This window comes from Lepidochelys olivacea, assembly GCF_965140295.1.
Source record: "Lepidochelys olivacea isolate rLepOli2 genome assembly, chromosome: 20".
Lineage (NCBI taxonomy): Eukaryota > Metazoa > Chordata > Testudines > Cheloniidae > Lepidochelys > Lepidochelys olivacea.
This window is the reverse complement of record NC_140430.1, coordinates 2,205,958-2,221,784: the sequence shown is the minus strand read 5'-3', so window position 1 is coordinate 2,221,784 and position 15,827 is coordinate 2,205,958. Positions and strand designations below refer to the sequence as shown.

The window sequence follows — 15,827 nt, the reverse complement described above, 5'->3', positions numbered from 1 at the left end:
CCCTGGGGAGCAGCGCTCCAGAACTACCTGGACAGACAGACAGACCAGACAGACACAGAGACGCCCTGAGGCTGGTCTAATTTACACTCAAACTCCCTTGGCTCCCTCTGGCCCTTGGGGAGCAGGGAACAGCCACAGTGCAGCATGCTCTGGCCACTCCCCCACGCTGCCCCTCTCAGGCCCCAGCCTGCTGCCAGAGCCTGAGTGTAAGTGGGAATCAGGCTTGATCCCCTGTGTCACGCTGCTTTTCTACTGGCTCAAGCCCAGCCCACCCTGCAAGTGCCCGGACGGACCATGTGTTTGAGCCCTCGTGCCGTTGTTTACACTAGAGCCAAGCGAGCGTGCAAACGCCTTGCCCCCGTGCAAAGTTTACCAGTGGGTTTCACACTGGTTTGCACTGGTGTAAGCGACGAGGGAGTCGGAGCCCGGTCTGGCTCTGCGGGGGCCAAGTGCAGCTGTGTCCAAGCCATGGTTTGGGACTGATGAGGGGGGGCATCCAGCCTGTCCCCACCCCCTTTCCTGGGCCCACTAGAGCCAAAGCATTGGGCCCCTCGCCCAGGTGGAAATGATCAGGCCAAAGCCGTGCTGTCTTGCCCTGTCTCCCCAGCGCTCAGCACAACGTCTGCTGGGCACTTGCCGCAGGACGGTGAGGCGGGAGCAGCATAAGGCAGGCGGAGGGACCTTCTCTGGGACCTTGGTTTCTCCTGAGCTCAAGCTGGGTCTGTGCAGGCAGCCGCTCGAGGGAAGCAGACACAGATCAGCAGCTCCGCTTCCTGAACAGGCATGTGTGTATCTCTCACTGACATCAGAGCTCAGCCCTGCCAGCACGGCTTCCCTACCTGCTGGCCACTTGACTGATAAACCTCAAATCTCTGCAGATAGGGATCACCCACAGAGGCTCCTCAGGGTGTGCCCCGATGACTGGAGCACGCTGATTGAGTGCCGAGGCTGGCAGCAGCGCCCCCGTGCCACAAGCCCCGCGGCGGGAGGGCTGCTTGGCTGGGACGCTGCTGGCGTTGCCCACCTGGCGGGGATACCGAGGGAGTTCAGCCTGGGAGCTGGGAGGGCTCAGGAGTGAGGGGCACCGGCACAGCTGTGCGCTGGCAGTTGAGGGGAAGGGAGGGACGTACCCAGGCCCGTTATCCCTCACCCAACAGGCCTTTTATCCCTCACCCTTTATCAGCTGCTGCATAAAGCGCCCAGCAGCTGCTGTCTGTGTCCATAGCGTTTGAATACAGAGACTTGTAAAGTCCTGGCACTGTGCTGCCCCCATGTAGGAACAGCAGAAAGGCAGAAACGTCACGCAGCGAGAGCAGGGCCTGGGGCGCCTGGCTTCTGTCCCCTGGGGGACAAACCTCCACTCCCTCGGCCTCAGTTTCTCCAGCAGTAAAATGAGGGTGACAAAGCGCACATCTTGACCAGGGCCCCAGGGAGCAGCCATTCACGGATGGGCCAGCTCCTTGGATCGCAGGTGCCTTGTGGTTCTCTGGCTAACACATGCTCACCCTCCCTTGCCCCTGCTGCCAGAAATTCCCCTGGGGCTGGATTGCCTCCCTTTTGCTCCCCTTGAGAAACTTCCATACAGCCCAGTCCTCAGGGAAAACGGTGTTAAGTCCCCCCCCCCACCAGGTAGTAGTAGCGGTGTTAAGGCCCCCCTGCCCCATTAGAGTCTTACTAAATTTCGCAGCATACAAAGAAAAAGTGGAAGGGTGGAGCCTAGCCCACAGCCCCACCCACAAGGCCTCTATAAAGTCCAATCAGCCGCTTGTCTTTCTCCCCAATATGGCTGCTGCTGGAGACCCTAGTGCAACAGGTGAGGGTAGTGAGATCCCTATAGCGTGAGAATCCTATTTCCCTGAGAGGTGCTTCTCTGTTTAGTTGGCAGCTGCTGGGGTGCAGAGGGGGGCTCCATAGGGTGTCTGCAGGCTGGCCCCATGCCTGTGGGAAGGCTGGCCTCATGGCATTGCTGTTTACAGAGTCTATTTTTAAGCTGCTGTCATTCTGTTCCAAAAGCAAGGTGCACTTTATGGCTTTAAATGCATAGGGAGTGCCTGGGTTTTGCCTAAATAAATTATGGGTGTTCCCTGCCTGAGGAATGGATCTAATCCCTGCGTAACTAAATTACCCCATGCTCTACTAATTGGATTGATCACTGTAACTAGTTAATGAACTCCAGCCGATCTTTTCAAACCAGATTCTTTGCTGATATGGAAATAATTATCTACTGACCTGGAGGTTGTGAATCAAATCAGAGGCTTTATTGCATCTCCAGGGGAAATTGTCTTTTCCCTGCCATCTGGCCTGGCTCTCCAGCTGTCCTAATGCCTTGTTAAGGGTGGCAGGGAGGAAATGCTATATAGCTGGGCAGGGCGAGCGGCTCTTCTCTGTCACTAACTAAAGAAACAAAACAAAACACAAATCTCTTGGGTTGCAAACGTCAACCCCAGTGTTAATCAGAAGGTGGAATATGCCGCAAGAGGTCTGCTCGGCCCGTCTGCTCGCTTCCCTGGGGAGGCAGGATGGCCCAATGGTTATGGTGCTGTCTAGGATGGGGGAAACCCAGGTTATGTCCTTTCTTTGCCCTGGGAGTATGACCAGAGCCTCTCTGTGCCAGTTCTCCTCCTGTAGAACGGGGATCGTTGCATTTCCCAGCCTCACTGGGTGTGTGGGGTAAGAACGTGAGAGGCTCCGATACTAACTGTTGGGGGCTGAATACGTGCCTATGACAGCCAGCTCAGCAAGGGTGGAAATACCGTCTGCCACTGCCAAAAGTGATCAGGCAGCTGCTGTGCTGTGATCAGCCACTGTAACAGCTTCCCTAGCGTGCTGTTCCCTTGGCCTGCCTCCCCGCCCCGCTGCCACTTGTCAGATCTTGGGTTGACAGCGCCTTGAGGTGGGGGCTGGCTTTTCGCGGTGGGGGAAGTGTATGGACACGGGGTTTCCAACCCCAAGTGTCCAACAATCCATTCTAGAGCCTGGAGGCCAGAGGGGCCCATTCGATCACCTGCTCTGACCTGCTGCCTAGCACAGAACAGAGGCTTTCGCCCAGTGCCCCCTGTGTGGAGCCGGAGAGCTAGTGTGTGGCTAAGGCAGCCAGGAGACCCCAAGCGATGGATGATCACCCACCACTGTGGGGAGCTGAGTCCAGGGGTTTAGCCCCAGAACGTTAGCAGGGAGGGGGTTATGTCCCGTTGGAATCAGCCTGGCTTTGGCTTCCAGGCAGGTTCTTGTGCCTGGCTTGGCTGGTGACCCAAAATCACCTTCCCGGTCTCTTGGAGGCGCTAAGCAGGCTGAGCTCCGGGTATCTCCTCGGGAGCCTTTTCGCCAGCCCTCGTGGCGGTTGGGCGGCGCCATCTCCGCTTCCTCGGCATCCTTTTAAAAACGCCCCACCCCAGGCTGGGCCTTGTGCAGAGGGAGAATTGCCCCCCAGCTCCTTGCTGCTACTGCGTGTGAGTGTGATGGATGGGGGGGCCGGGGGCTGTTTGCGGCTCCTGGCGGTGGGGGGGATGTGGCTGTCACGAGGCGCAGAGGGCCGCAGGTGCTGACCCCCAGCCCAGGCCAATGTGGGGCTGGGTTTCAACCTCCGACCCTGCACCCCACCCTTGGGAGATGCCCCGTTCCCTCCCCCTCCTCTCCCAGCCTGGGGCTAGTCACTCCCCCACCCCCCCCGAGATGCCCGGGCAGCACCGTCTCCCCCAGCCTCGGGCAGGATTCGAACCCCTGACTCCCCCATGAGCTGCCCCATTTCTGCCCATCCCCCTGGGGCAGGGTTTGAACCCGGAACCCCTCCCCCCCCACAAGATGTCCCTGTGGAGGCCTGTGTCCCACGTGACTCTCTGTGTGTGTGTGGGGGGTGGCTTAGCCTGAGCCCCAAAGGATTCTGGGAAATGTCTCCCCACCCCTTCGAGCCCTCTGGCGGTCGGTGTCTCTTTAAAAACAAGATGGCCCCCGGCCCGGCTGCCCCCGCCCGCCACGCCCCTTCCGGGGGGCGGGGCAGAGTGGCCGGAAGTGGGTCGCGTTTCCAAGATGGCGACTCCCTATGTGACTGACGAGACCGGTGAGTGCGGAAACCGCTTCCGGGAGGTGGGAGCCCCCCCAGCTCCGGCCCCTCCCCCCGCCCGGGCCCCTCCCCCCAGCTCCGGCCTCACCCCCCCGCCTGGGCCGCATCCCCCCCTCCTGCCCCCAGCTCCCCCCCCCCGCCCGCATCCCCCCCTCCTGCCCCCAGCTCCCCCTCCCCCTCCTGCCCCCAGCTCCCCCTCCCCCCCCGCCCGCATCCCCCCCTCCTGCCCCCAGCTCCCCTTCCCCCCCCGCCCGCATCCCCCCCCTCCTGCCCCCAGCTCCCCCTCCCCCCCCCGCCCGCATCCCCCCTCCCCCTCCTGCCCCCAGCTCCCCCCCCGCCCGCATCCCCCCTCCCCCTCCTGCCCCCAGCTCCCCCCCCGCCCGCATCCCCCCCCGCCTGCCCCCAGCTCCCCCCCCGCCCGCATCCCCCCCCGCCTGCCCCCAGCTCCCCCCCCGCCCGCATCCCCCCCGCCCGCCCCCAGCTCCCCCTCCCCCCCGCCCGCATCCCCCCCGCCCGCCCCCAGCTCCCCCTCCCCCCCGCCCGCATCCCCCCCTCCTGCCCCCAGCTCCCCCTCCCCCCCCGCCCGCATCCCCCCCCATCCTGCCCGCATCCTCCCCCTCCCCCCCGCCCGCATCCCCCCCTCCTGCCCCCAGCTCCCCCTCCCCCCCCGCCCGCATCCCCCCCATCCTGCCCGCATCCCCCCCCTCCTGCCCCCAGGTCCCCCTCCCCCCCCGCCCGCATCCCCCCTCCCCCTCCTGCCCCCAGCTCCCCCTCCCCCCCGCCCGCATCCCCCCCATCCTGCCCCCAGCTCCCCCTCCCCCCCCGCCCGCATCCCCCCCCATCCTGCCCCCAGCTCCCCCTCCCCCCCCGCCCGCATCCCCCCCCATCCTGCCCCCAGCTCCCCCTCCCCCCCCGCCCGCATCCCCCCATCCTGCCCCCAGCTCCCCCTCCCCCCCCGCCTGGGCCGCATCCCCCCCAGCTCCCCCTCCCCCCCGCCTGGGCCGCATCCCCCCCATCCTGCCCCCAGCTCCCCTACCCCCCTGCCCGCATCCCCCCCCATCCTGCCCCTTGCCTCCCCCGTGCCTTGGTGTCGTGCAGCCCCCCACTTTGTCCCCTGCCCCCCTTAACCAGTCACGTGTCGGGCCCCCCCTTCAGCCTCACTCAGGACCGCGCTGGGCTGTTTCCTCCCTGTGGCCCCCCCGCCCCGAGGAGCCCCATCCCGGTCCGTGGCCTGGGGGGCTGCGCTGGTGGAGGGGCCGCGGGGCAGGCCCTGGGGTAGCGAAGGAACGGGGGTTCCTCTGCGGTAGGAGGCGGCTCCAGGACGGCCCCAATGAGCCGGCCGCCCTGGCGCAGCCTTAGACTAATCCTCGGAGGCCTGACTCCTTGGGTGACCTAATTCCCTCCCCTGCCCTGTGCCTCGGTTTCCCCATCCGAAGGTCCAGCGCTGACCAGGGGCGCGTGGCGGGGAGGAGCTGGTCTTCAGTTTGTCTGTAAGCTGTCTGAACGTTGCCAGAGAGACAAGGTGGGGCAGGTGACCTCTTTTATTGGACGGGGGCTCTTGGTTGGCCGTGTCTTACTGAGCAGCCTTTAGGTGAATATTGAAATCACTTTTTCCCTTCCCCCCTCTTTAAAATATCCCATCACAGACAAAGATGCTTGTAACGTTTCAGGGAAGTACATTGCCTCCACACAGCGCCCTGATGGGACCTGGAGGAAGCAGAGGAAGGTGAAGGAGGGATACGTGCCCCAAGAAGAAGTGCCGGTGTAAGTCGAATTCTAGTCCTTATGGCTGACCCCTCCCTAGAGCAGGGGAGGGTCTCTGGGATCTCTTGTATGGCCCATAGTGTGTGGGCTGTTACACAGTCCAACTCCTCACGTCTGGAAACCTCGACAGCTCCTAATGCTGTGAGATTGTCTGCTTCTACAGCACCGAATGTGTGCCTGGAGCTTCAGCCCATTCGGCAGACAGGTAGCCTGCTTCCTCAGCTGGGCTACCCAAGAAAGTGGCACTGGTTTCACTTAAGGTGTGATGTTAAGCTGGTGCGAACTGTTGTGTGTGCACTCCTTTGGATTCGGGGCGTTTTCTTTTGGTTTAGCTTAACCCTGTTCTTAAAGGCCATAAACTAGCCTGAAGAAAGCCAGTCTCTCCGCAATAACTGTCTCCGCAATAACTGTCCCCATGGGTTTGCACTGATATAGGTTAAACTGCTACAGTTTTTGCATGTAGGTCTGAGACCCCTCCTTCCTTCAGCTAGCTTCCCTTTAGGGTAACGGCACATCTTACCATTGTCAGTCCTCTCCCGGCCCACCTCTTAGCTGGGTGCAGCGTGACGAGCCAGGCAGTTGTACGTTTGGGGCCTGCTCGCTGCTTGGGGTTGCTTTCCCCCAAGGATCCATGGGAGGCTTTGTGGCAGAGTTTGAAACACGTTCTTTAAAAAGAGAGGAGAGCTCAGTGCTCCACAGGCCAGACTAGGTGATCCCAAGGGTGTCTCTGGCTTTAAATCTATGAATTCTCTTCGTTCCCTAATGCAAGCCAGGCATTCCTGTCAGCCCCTGGAGTGCTGATCCCAGCTCTTCTCACGTGGCAGAGCATGTTCAGTGAGCTCCCAGGGCATCTGGCTTGGCTTGAGAATTCCCATGTCCCCAGACAGGTAATTAGTGAGCTCAAATGGGGGTTGGGCTTAGCATGGCGCTGTGGATCTATGTCGGCCCCCATGGGGGCTCATCGACTCTCAAACGTGGGATGTGGCTCCCACTCCTCGCTATAACCCAAGGCCAATTGGCTGTCAACTTTCTAGGCTTCCAGATTGGGCCACAAAGTTTTGGGAATGTGACCATTTGTTGGAGTTGAACCTGCCATCTCCAAACCCTTTGGGGAATACTAAAGATGGCCTCCCTGCCCCCGTCTCTCGAGGCCTTGCCCTGCCTCAGAGGGAGTCTCTGCTTTGGGAATCTTGTGAGGTGTTTTCAGCATGCTAGTGCTGTACTTACACACCAAACATCCTCATGCTGGCCCAGCGCGAGTTGATCTGAGAGGGGCCACAGGGCAGCAAAACCTCCTGTCTCCCATTGGGCAACATCTGTCAGGAACGGTGAAACAGAGAGGCTGTCCCATGTTTCCAAATCAAGCCCCTTGAAAATCCCCCCCCCCCCCCAGTGCCCCCTCGGCTGTAATGATTTATAACCATGTGTATGTACTGTTGGGTTACATCGTGAGATCTGAGTCTTTTTTCAGGTGCCTGACCAACTTTGACCCCTTCTTATACCATAAGATGTAACCTGGCGGTATGTATTAACTCCCCTTATAAATCATTCTGGTGGGTGGCTTCAGCAGGGCTCTGGATGGGTCCTGCCTGCGAGGATAACCTCAGCTGGCATTGCTAGTCTCAGGCATAGAGCTCAGGTACTCGCAAACAGTGCTCAAATCCTGTAATGTTCAAAGTGTGTCTGTTCCATGGAGGCTCACTCCTCAGGTCCTGGGCGTCTCCTCCCGCCCTGAGGGTGGCGGCCAAGTGCTGTGATTCCTTTGCCCTTTAGAGTTCTCACTCAGTGATGCTGCTGTTCTGTGGGGCCTGAAGAGTGGGGCTGAGCGCTCATGACTCATTGGGTGGTGATTGGACCAGTGGGTTCTCAGCACGTCTTGCGGTGGGCTGGATCTGCAGGGGCATGGCCTTGCGGCTCTGGGTGTGTCCAAAGCGCCGCTGCAGTGGGATTAGAGAGCGTTGGAGCTCATGGCCGCCACATGTACCAGCTGGCTGGCTCCTGTTCTTCGTGTGTGGGAGAGGAAAGTCCTGATGGATTTTGTTCTGTGCAGGTATGAGAATAAGTATGTGAAGTTTTTCAAAAGCAAACCAGACCTGCCCCCTGGTCTGAGCCCCGAGGCCAACGTGCAGCCAGGCAAGCAGGCCGCCAAGGCGGAGAGCAGCGAGACAGGACTGTCCAAGACAGCCAAGAGGAACTTGAAACGTAAGGAGAAGAGGAAGCAGCAGCAGGAGAAAGGGGAGAGGGAGACGGACGAACTGATCCAGTCGCTGGAGAAGGCCACCCTCTCGGGGGGCAGCAGCAGGGACAGGCCCCCCCCAGGGGATGGTAAGTCAGCCCCACGGCGGCAGCAGGCCTGCGGCGGAAAGGCCCTGGGGGATGGGGACTCCTCAGCCTCTGAGAAAACAAAGAAGATGAAAAACCTGCAGAAGAAGCTGCGGCAGGTGGAGGAGCTGCAGCGGCGGCTGGACTCCGGGGAAATAAAGCAGCCGACGGCAGAGCAGCTGGAGAAGCTGGCGCGGCGGAAGGCCTTGGAGGAGGAGCTGGAGGACCTGGAGCTGGGTTTGTAGGGGGTGGGGGACGGGACGGGGGGGAGACTCTGACCCAGACTCGGTGCACGCAGGGTGAATGAGTTCTGCCAGCTGTGCTGACCAGAGCCCCAGCTGCCCCGCTGCTCTCTGCTGGGTTTTTGGTTGGGTGCTGCCCGGTTTTTAAGAACAATTTTCCCGGCTATCGAGGTTAGAAACTCGACAACTCTTCATGTACCTCTCTCCTTTTCCATTGTTTTATTTGGGGGGTGGGGGGAGGGAAGGCTGGGGATGTTGTTGGGATGGGGTGGGCGGGGTTGGCATCCCATGGCTGTTTCCCCAGCCCTGTAGGATTCCCAGGTCCTCAGTGTTCTGTGTTCCAGCCACTCACTCCTCCTTTGATTTTTAAAAATGACGCAATAATAAAATTGCAGCAGTGTCCTCGGCGTCTGGGATTTTGTTTTGCCTTCAAGCCAAGCTGCCTTCGGGCCCCTGCAGAGTCTCGCTGGCTTCTCTGGAGAGTCTGTGCTCTGCGTGCTGGAGGGAAAGCTGAGGCGCACGCCCCTCCCTCAGGAGAACACGCCCATCCTTCCCACTTCAGCCCCACAGTGTGGTAAAGGCCTACCCAGAATGCGTGGCTACCCAGAGTAGATTGTGTAGCTTTCTGGAATATATGCTTGCTCTGTGTCTTCCATGATCTGATGAGCAGAGAACTAGTAAACAGTTGCTGGCCCTTAACGTATCTTCATCAGCGTCTGAGACAGCACCCACTGGAGTGACCCACAGTGGTTGTTTTAGGCTCTCTGCAAACTCAGGAAGGTGCTGCTCCAATTTCTAGATCCAATTTTCCAAGTTTCTTCTGTGCAAGTCTCGCTGCTAGAGCCTCCTATAACTGCAAGAACAGTCGGGGGCTGAGGCTGAAGAACTGTTGGGAGCGGGGGCTGACTGCCCCGGCTGGTCCTTAGCACACCCCTAGGAAGGTGAGCACAGCCCCTCGTGTGTTGGGGGTATATTGGTGTAAGAGTAACTGGCTTGAGAACGGGGACCTGTTCTGCCTGGCACTGGCCACCAGGGGCTCTGTAGGGCCTGTCTAGTCCCTCGAGTGTGGTGGCCAGCCCTAATGCTGCCTGTCCCCCTGCAGCGCGGGCAGGGGGCCCGCAAGAGCAAAATCTGAGCCACCTCGTCTGGTCGTGCAGTGCGGGCCCGTGAGCGGGTTCTGCCAGCCCAACGTCAGCGGGAGCCAGGAACGCTTGGCCTTAGAGTGCAGGCGGGGGTGGGTGTTGCATTTTGGGGGGTGTGGGAGGCCAAGCCGCAGTGCAGCGCTGCTGGGAAGGTGAGGGAGTCAGGGGCTTGGGTGGGCGGGTGTGTCCTACTGCTGCTGACACCGAATGAAGCTTTGGATCCCGTTGATTTGTGTCTCTTTTTGGAGAGGGGGTTGCGAAGGGCTTTAAACAAAACCCTTCTGGGATTGTTGGTGGCTTCGGCGGGAGCTGAGGGAGCAAGGCCTCGATCCCCTTTGCCTGGGCTCTCCAGAACACGGCCCATGGCTCCTGCTCCCCTTCGCCTTGCTCTCAGAAACAGCTGGAGAGTTTTGGCTGAAATTCCCCCAGAGAATTCAGCAGGAGGCAGATGCCGGGCGTGGGAAATTTCAGCTCGAGCTGAAATTTAAAGCTTAGCCAAGTTCTAAGCCAAGAAAACAGGGTCTTGTAATGGGAAAGGTTGGAAGACCTTGATAGGTGGTGCTAATGGACAATGGTGACTGGCCTGGACATGACCCCAGTGCCTAGATCCCCCTGGCATGTTTGTCTCCTCCAATGCCCAGGGCCTGGCAGTGCCTGTCTGCCTTGGGTTTGTGGGGATGCTGGTGGGAGCTCCCGGGGGCAGCTATTCTGTATTTGTGCAGCATGCTGGGCCCCCAATTACCTCTGGGGTGCAAATAATAGGGCCGAGTCTTCTGCAAGCCACAGCTCTGCCTGCGGCCACCCGCTATTGACCAGCCAACCCCTCTTCAGTTTAGTGCGCAGACTGGTTGTGAGAGGACAGTTCTGCCACCAGCATCCTTCCCTGCCTGCCTTGCGAACTAGCTGGGGCTGATCGCCCGTGTGCACTCCCACACCGCAGGGCCAGTTTGCTTCAAGAGCAGCTCAGCGGACCCCTCAGCATCGGGTCGGCATCTCCCCTCTGTCTGCTCCTGCCCTGGGGCTGTGATGCGCTGACGCACTCGGGGTTGTTGGTGCAGCCGGGTGTTCAAAGGGCCCAGGCGGGAAGCTCCAGCCCCATTAACGGGCTGTAAGTGGCCTACAGATCAGGGCTCAGAATCAGCTTGGCCTGTAGGTCCCACAGAGGTAGTGCGTTAGCACGGCCAAGGAGAGGTGGCGCAGTGGGCGTGGGGTGCCTGGGGGGGAGCAGGGGTCTAGTTCCGACTTGGCCTCCGGAGACCTTGGGCAGGTGATTTGGCAGTACCTCAGTTTCCCCAGCTGCGCCGTAACACAACAGCTGCTGGAGCGACTCAGAGTCGGGGCCATCTCGCCCCATATCTCCCAGCAGAAGACCCTGCAGGGGGTAGATGTGGGGACATCTGCCCCCTTGCTCCCCAGCCAGCACTGGGAGAGCGATGGATGGCAAAGGGGGTGGGAACTGTGCAGACCCCGTGGTCTCTGGTGTGGGATGAGGGTTGCCAGGGGCAGCAGCCCCCCCGTGTCTCATGGGAATGATATGTCCCTCCTCCCCCTGACAGATGGCTGAGTCATCCCTCCCTTGCCCTTAACGAGCTGCAGCTGTGGGGCTGGGACAGCAGCCCCCTGTGCATGACCCAGGCTGGCGGGTTTTTGGGTAGTGATGGGTCTTTAGGTCACAGATGTGGTGACTGACTGAAAGCTGCACCGAACACAGCTTGTCTCGCTCGCTGCCATAGCGAGCGGAGCATGACTAAGCCAGAGAGATGCCAGCGTGACTGGCTTGGGTCTGGTCAGTGTCACCGTGTGGGTGGGCGGGGGGGCTGCTCTGCAGGGCCTGGTCAGCAGGAGCGTCTCCTGGGTGTGCAGAGGACACTTTGTTACCAGGTTGGCTGCCTCTTTGGGAAACTGAGGCGCGGGGCGGGGGTGTGACTCGCCTAAACTCCTGCAATGAGATAGCAGCAGGTCTGGGAACAGAACCCAGGTGTCCTGGCTCTCACTCTGCCTGTGGTAACCCCTAGACCACGTGGCTGCGTGGGGCCAAAGCAAGGGGAGAGCAGGATCCTGCCAGGCTTGGCCTGCGGGAGGCTGCCGGGGGTGGTGGCAGAAGTGGCCTTGGGCCCACAGCTGTGTAAATATCTGCCCCTGTGCCAGCTCCTGCCCCACCTCTAGGGGGCGGAGGGGGGCTCACTAGCTTATGCGGGACTCTTGCTGGCTGTGAGATTGGACTCCTCGCAGAGCCTCTGGGCTGTGAGTGACCCTGGGCTGGCTGGGAAGCAGACGGTTCTTGGCCTTTCCCCGGGCTATGCAGCGGCCGGGGCATGCGGCTCCGTTCCACCGCTGAGCTTGTCGCCGGGCATGAAACCCCTCGCTGCGTCTATTCGAGCTGAGCCAGTATCGGTGCTTGGGGTGACCTGATGGGCCCCCCAACCCTGTTTCCCTGCAGCCCCTTCCAACTGTGGGAACCCGTTAGCATTGTTTTGAGAGTGGGGTCCCTGTGGGTCGGGCGCTGGGCGAACACAGAGACCAGGTCCTGTCGTGGAGAGCTAAAGGCACAGACCCAGGTGGAAATGGGGAAACTGAGGCACAGTGCTGGGAAAGTGACTTGCTGAAGAGCAAGTAGAACACAGGGGTCCGGACTCCCACCCTGGCGCTCTAACCACTGGACAGTGGGAGGAAAGCAGCTGAGCGGGCTGGAGCAGGAGCCGGGGCTGGGATACAAAGGCCATGTGTCATCCCCTGGCCTGCTCTCCCGCTCAGTGATGCGCCTGGCTCTGCCAGACCAGTCATCGCCTGCCTGCAGTTCCTGGCAGTGCTGGCTCACTGACTGCCCCTTGCCCAGCTGCTCGCCCATGCCAATTGAACCAGCCCAAGGCGGGGGCGAGCCCCAGGGACCTGAATGGCCACGCGGGTGTTTGTTCGGCTTTTGTGCTTGAAGGTTAAACTCTTTCCTGGGGGCTAGGCTGGGCTGGCAGATGGCCTGGGGTGGGGTGGCTGGAGGAGGTGCTGCTCAGGGGGATTAGGGGGGAGTTGAGACTCCTGGCTTCTGACCCCAGAGCTGGGGATAGTAGTGGTTAGAGCAGTGGGGTCTGGGTGCCAGGACTCCTGGGTTCTGGCCCTAGCTCTGGGAAGGGAGGGGGCTCGTCTGGGTTAGAGCAGAGCAGGGAGTGGGATTCAGTCAGGGCTCCTGCGTTCTGTTTCCTGGAGTGAGGAGGCCTAATGGTTAGAGGGGGACAGGGCCTGGGCAGATTCGGAGTTAGGACTCCGGGTCCTCAGCATGTGTTGGGGGAGAGGTCTGAACGAGTTCTATTGGGGCATTTATACTGTATTCTGGAGACCCACTTCAAGCTCCTACCACTAACTTACCCAAGCTGGCACAGTGAAAGGTCCTGCCCCTCTCTGCCTCAGTTTCCCTCTGGTACGGCCCTCTTTCTCCCCCTGTTCCCTGATCCCAATGCTGTGCCCCATCCCTCATTCCTGTTAGCCCCGCAGGGCTGGTGTGGTGCCAGATTCTGATCCCCCTGGCCAGGCTGCATCTCCCTGTCAGCTGGTGATGGCGGGAGCCCTGGAGCCGCGCCCTGATGGTTTTCTCAGCTGAGGAGTTGGCAGGAGCCGGCAGCATGGAAAATACCTGTCGTTCAAAATAGCAAATGTGGGGCAGAAGGAGGGAGCTGGGGTGTGGGAGCCAGTGTCCTGGCCGTCTTCCCCGTCTGCCTCCCTACATCCCTCTGCAGCTTCAGCCAGGGTGGGGTTCTGCCTGTCTATGGGCTTTGGCAGCTCTGCTGTGCAGGAGTTAACAGCTGCCACGTTCCAACCCAGAGGTGGCTGCATTTCAGTGGTGGAGGAACTGATTGCTATGTGGATTCATGGGCCCTTGTAACTTTTATCATGGCTAGGTCCTGTCCTTAATCCTATACATATCTAACCCCCTTTAATCCGATGCCTCTGTGCTATCCTGTTGCAGTGAGTTTCCCAGGTTAATTGTCCCATCACACCCCAATTATTTCCCCCCTTTCTGCAGGTGAGTGGAGGGGAAGGGGGGACCCTTGAACTGCCCTGGTACCCTCCTCAACATGCTGTGAAAGGGGGGCAGCTCTTAGCCTCAGGCTGCCCAGCAGCTGGTTGTGTAAGGAGCTACCCATTCCCAGGTGTGCATATGGGGCTTGCGTTGCCATGGCTGCGGCTGATTCCCTGATGCCCGGTCCTGGGGGGAACAGGGTGTGATGAAGTGCAACTGTTCTTAATGTTCTCTCTGAATACGGTGTGGGTGCCTCAGTTTCCCCTATGCATTTCTTAAGTACCTAGGTGGTGGGATAAGGGGGTGCGATTGTTGCAGAGCCCGAGAGGGCCAGTGTGATGGAGTCTGCATAGAGAATGGCCAACATCCTGTCTCCTAGCCACTGATGGCCTGGGGCCCTCCTCTGCAAGGTGCCAACTGAAGGGGTTGGAGAACAAAGAGATCAGGTGGCCTCCTGGCCTGGGAAAGAGACAAATGCCGGAGGAGGGGCTGGAGAGTTCAGTTTGGAGCTGGCTGGGGAAAGCAAGCCCTGCCCCCCCAAGATGGGCCTGACTGGGGGGTCCTGTTCTCTGCACCTACAAGCTCTGTGTTAGCCCGTGTTCCTATCATCTAATAAACCTTCTGTTTTACTGGCTGGCTGAGAGTCCCGTCTGACTGCGGAGTTGGGGGGCAGGACCCTCTGGCTTCCCCAGGACCCTGCCTGGGCGGACTGGCTGTGGGAAGTGCACGGAGGGGCGGAGGATGCTGAATGCTCCGAGGTCAGACCCAGGAAGGTGGAAGCTGTGGAAGCTTCTTGCCCTGCAGACAGGCTGCTCCCAGAGAGGAGGGTCCCCCAGAGTCCTGCCTGGCTTCGTAGGGAGCAGTTCCAGAGCATCGCCCGGGGACCCCATGACACAGGGGCCGGAGACAGAGAGGGGAGACTGACCACGCTTGTCCCGAGGGGTGGGCCCCGGGGCCTTGCTGGGAGCCCTGTGTCGCGGAGTCCCCAGGCGATGCTCTGGAACTGCTCCCTAGGAAGCCAGTCAGGACTCTGGGGAAGTCTCCTCTCTGGGAGCAGCCTGTCTGCAGGACACACAGCTCCCCCGGCTCCACCTTCCTGGGTCTGACCTTGGAGCCTTCAGCATCCTCTGGCCCTCCGTGCGCTTCCCACAGCGAGTCCACCCAGGCAGGGCTCCTGGGGCAGCCAGAGGGTCCTGCCCCCCAACTCCGCAGTCAGACGGGACTCTCAGCCAGCCAGTAAAACAGAAGGTTTATTAGACGACAGGAACATGGTCTAACACAGAGCTTGTAGGTGCAGAGAACGGGACCCCTCAGCTGGGTCCATTTTGGGGGCAGTGAGCCAGACAACCACGTCTGCCCTTCACTCCATGTCCCAGCCAGCCCCAAAACTGAAACTCCCTCCAGCCCCCTGCCCCCGCTTTGTCCCTGTCCCGGGCCAGGAGGTCACCAGATTCCTTTGTTCTCCAACCCTTTAGCTCTTACCTTGCAGGGGGGAAGGGCCCAGGCCCTCAGTTGCCAGGAAACAGGGTGTCGGCCATTCTCTGTGTCCAGACCCCTGCACACACCTGCCCTCTAGGGCTCCGCAATGATTATACACCCTTATCCCACCCCCTAGATACTTAAGAACTGCCTAGGGGAAACTGAGGCACCCCCACACTATTCAGAGGAAACATTAAGAACAGTCCCACTTTGTCACATCCTGGTCCTTTGCTGCAGTTCTCCTGGCAGCTGTTCTGAGGGGCAGGTTTGCTGGGCAGGGAGTAAGTCTGCGAGGAGAATGGGCTGCCGCGCCCCGGCCGGCGCCCCGGCCGGCGCCCCGGGGCATCAATGGGGCCAGAGCCCAGCTGGCGCGACTTGGTCGGCGCCCCACTGACTTCACCAGCTTTACACCCACTGGGGTCCTGGGGGATGGGTCCCAGCCAGTTCCTAGGGGCACCTTGCAGACCCCTAGCAGCTGACCCCAATGTTGGGTGTCCAGCTGGGAGCCAGTGGGCTGGAGAGATCCCGGTGGGGGAGGGGCTGGGGCTGTCTGGTCCGGGGACAGAGGGTTCATTCTACTGGCTTGTTGAACTCCACTTTGCCCCCAGGGTTAGGCCAGGGGGACACCTGAGAGCATCCCACATGAGTCACCCTGGGCTGGGCCTGGGCAGCATCTTACAGGGAGAGTACACAAGGGGAAACTGAGGCCGGGGGGGGCATGGTTGTCCCAGGGTCACGCAGCAGAGCCAGGATTAGAACCCAGGAGTCCTGTGTCCTACTCTGGTGCCCAAACTGCTCAGGGCAGA

The 15,827-nt window shown here is 60.5% G+C and overlaps 1 protein-coding gene across 4 annotated transcripts; it reads left to right on the top strand.

Annotated features, from left to right (window-relative positions):
* The first annotated feature begins 1,740 nt into the window (after positions 1–1,740).
* Positions 1,741–8,790, top strand: PYM1 (PYM homolog 1, exon junction complex associated factor). 4 transcript variants are annotated; one of them, XM_084610610.1, is made up of 3 exons: positions 1,741–1,813; positions 5,731–5,824; positions 7,875–8,790. In XM_084610610.1, exons 1-3 carry the CDS (start codon positions 1,783–1,785, stop codon positions 8,389–8,391), a joined length of 642 nt encoding a protein of 213 aa, XP_084466736.1. In that variant the 5' UTR covers positions 1,741–1,782; the 3' UTR covers positions 8,392–8,790. The 4 variants fall into 4 exon arrangements, with proteins under 4 accessions (XP_084466736.1, XP_084466734.1, XP_084466733.1 ...); XM_084610608.1 differs by having other exon boundaries at positions 1,767–1,813; positions 5,707–5,824; XM_084610607.1 differs by lacking the exon at positions 1,741–1,813 and adding an exon at positions 3,996–4,057 and having other exon boundaries at positions 5,707–5,824.
* Positions 8,791–15,827: the final 7,037 nt, after the last annotated feature.

Coding starts and splice junctions, on each gene's coding strand:
- PYM1 (XM_084610608.1), top strand. CDS start 1,783: ATGGCTGCTGCTGGAGACCCTAGTGCAACAG. Junction 1,814..5,706: donor TGGAGACCCTAGTGCAACAG/GTGAGGGTAGTG, acceptor ATCCCATCACAG/ACAAAGATGCTTGTAACGTT. Junction 5,825..7,874: donor CCCCAAGAAGAAGTGCCGGT/GTAAGTCGAATT, acceptor TGTTCTGTGCAG/GTATGAGAATAAGTATGTGA.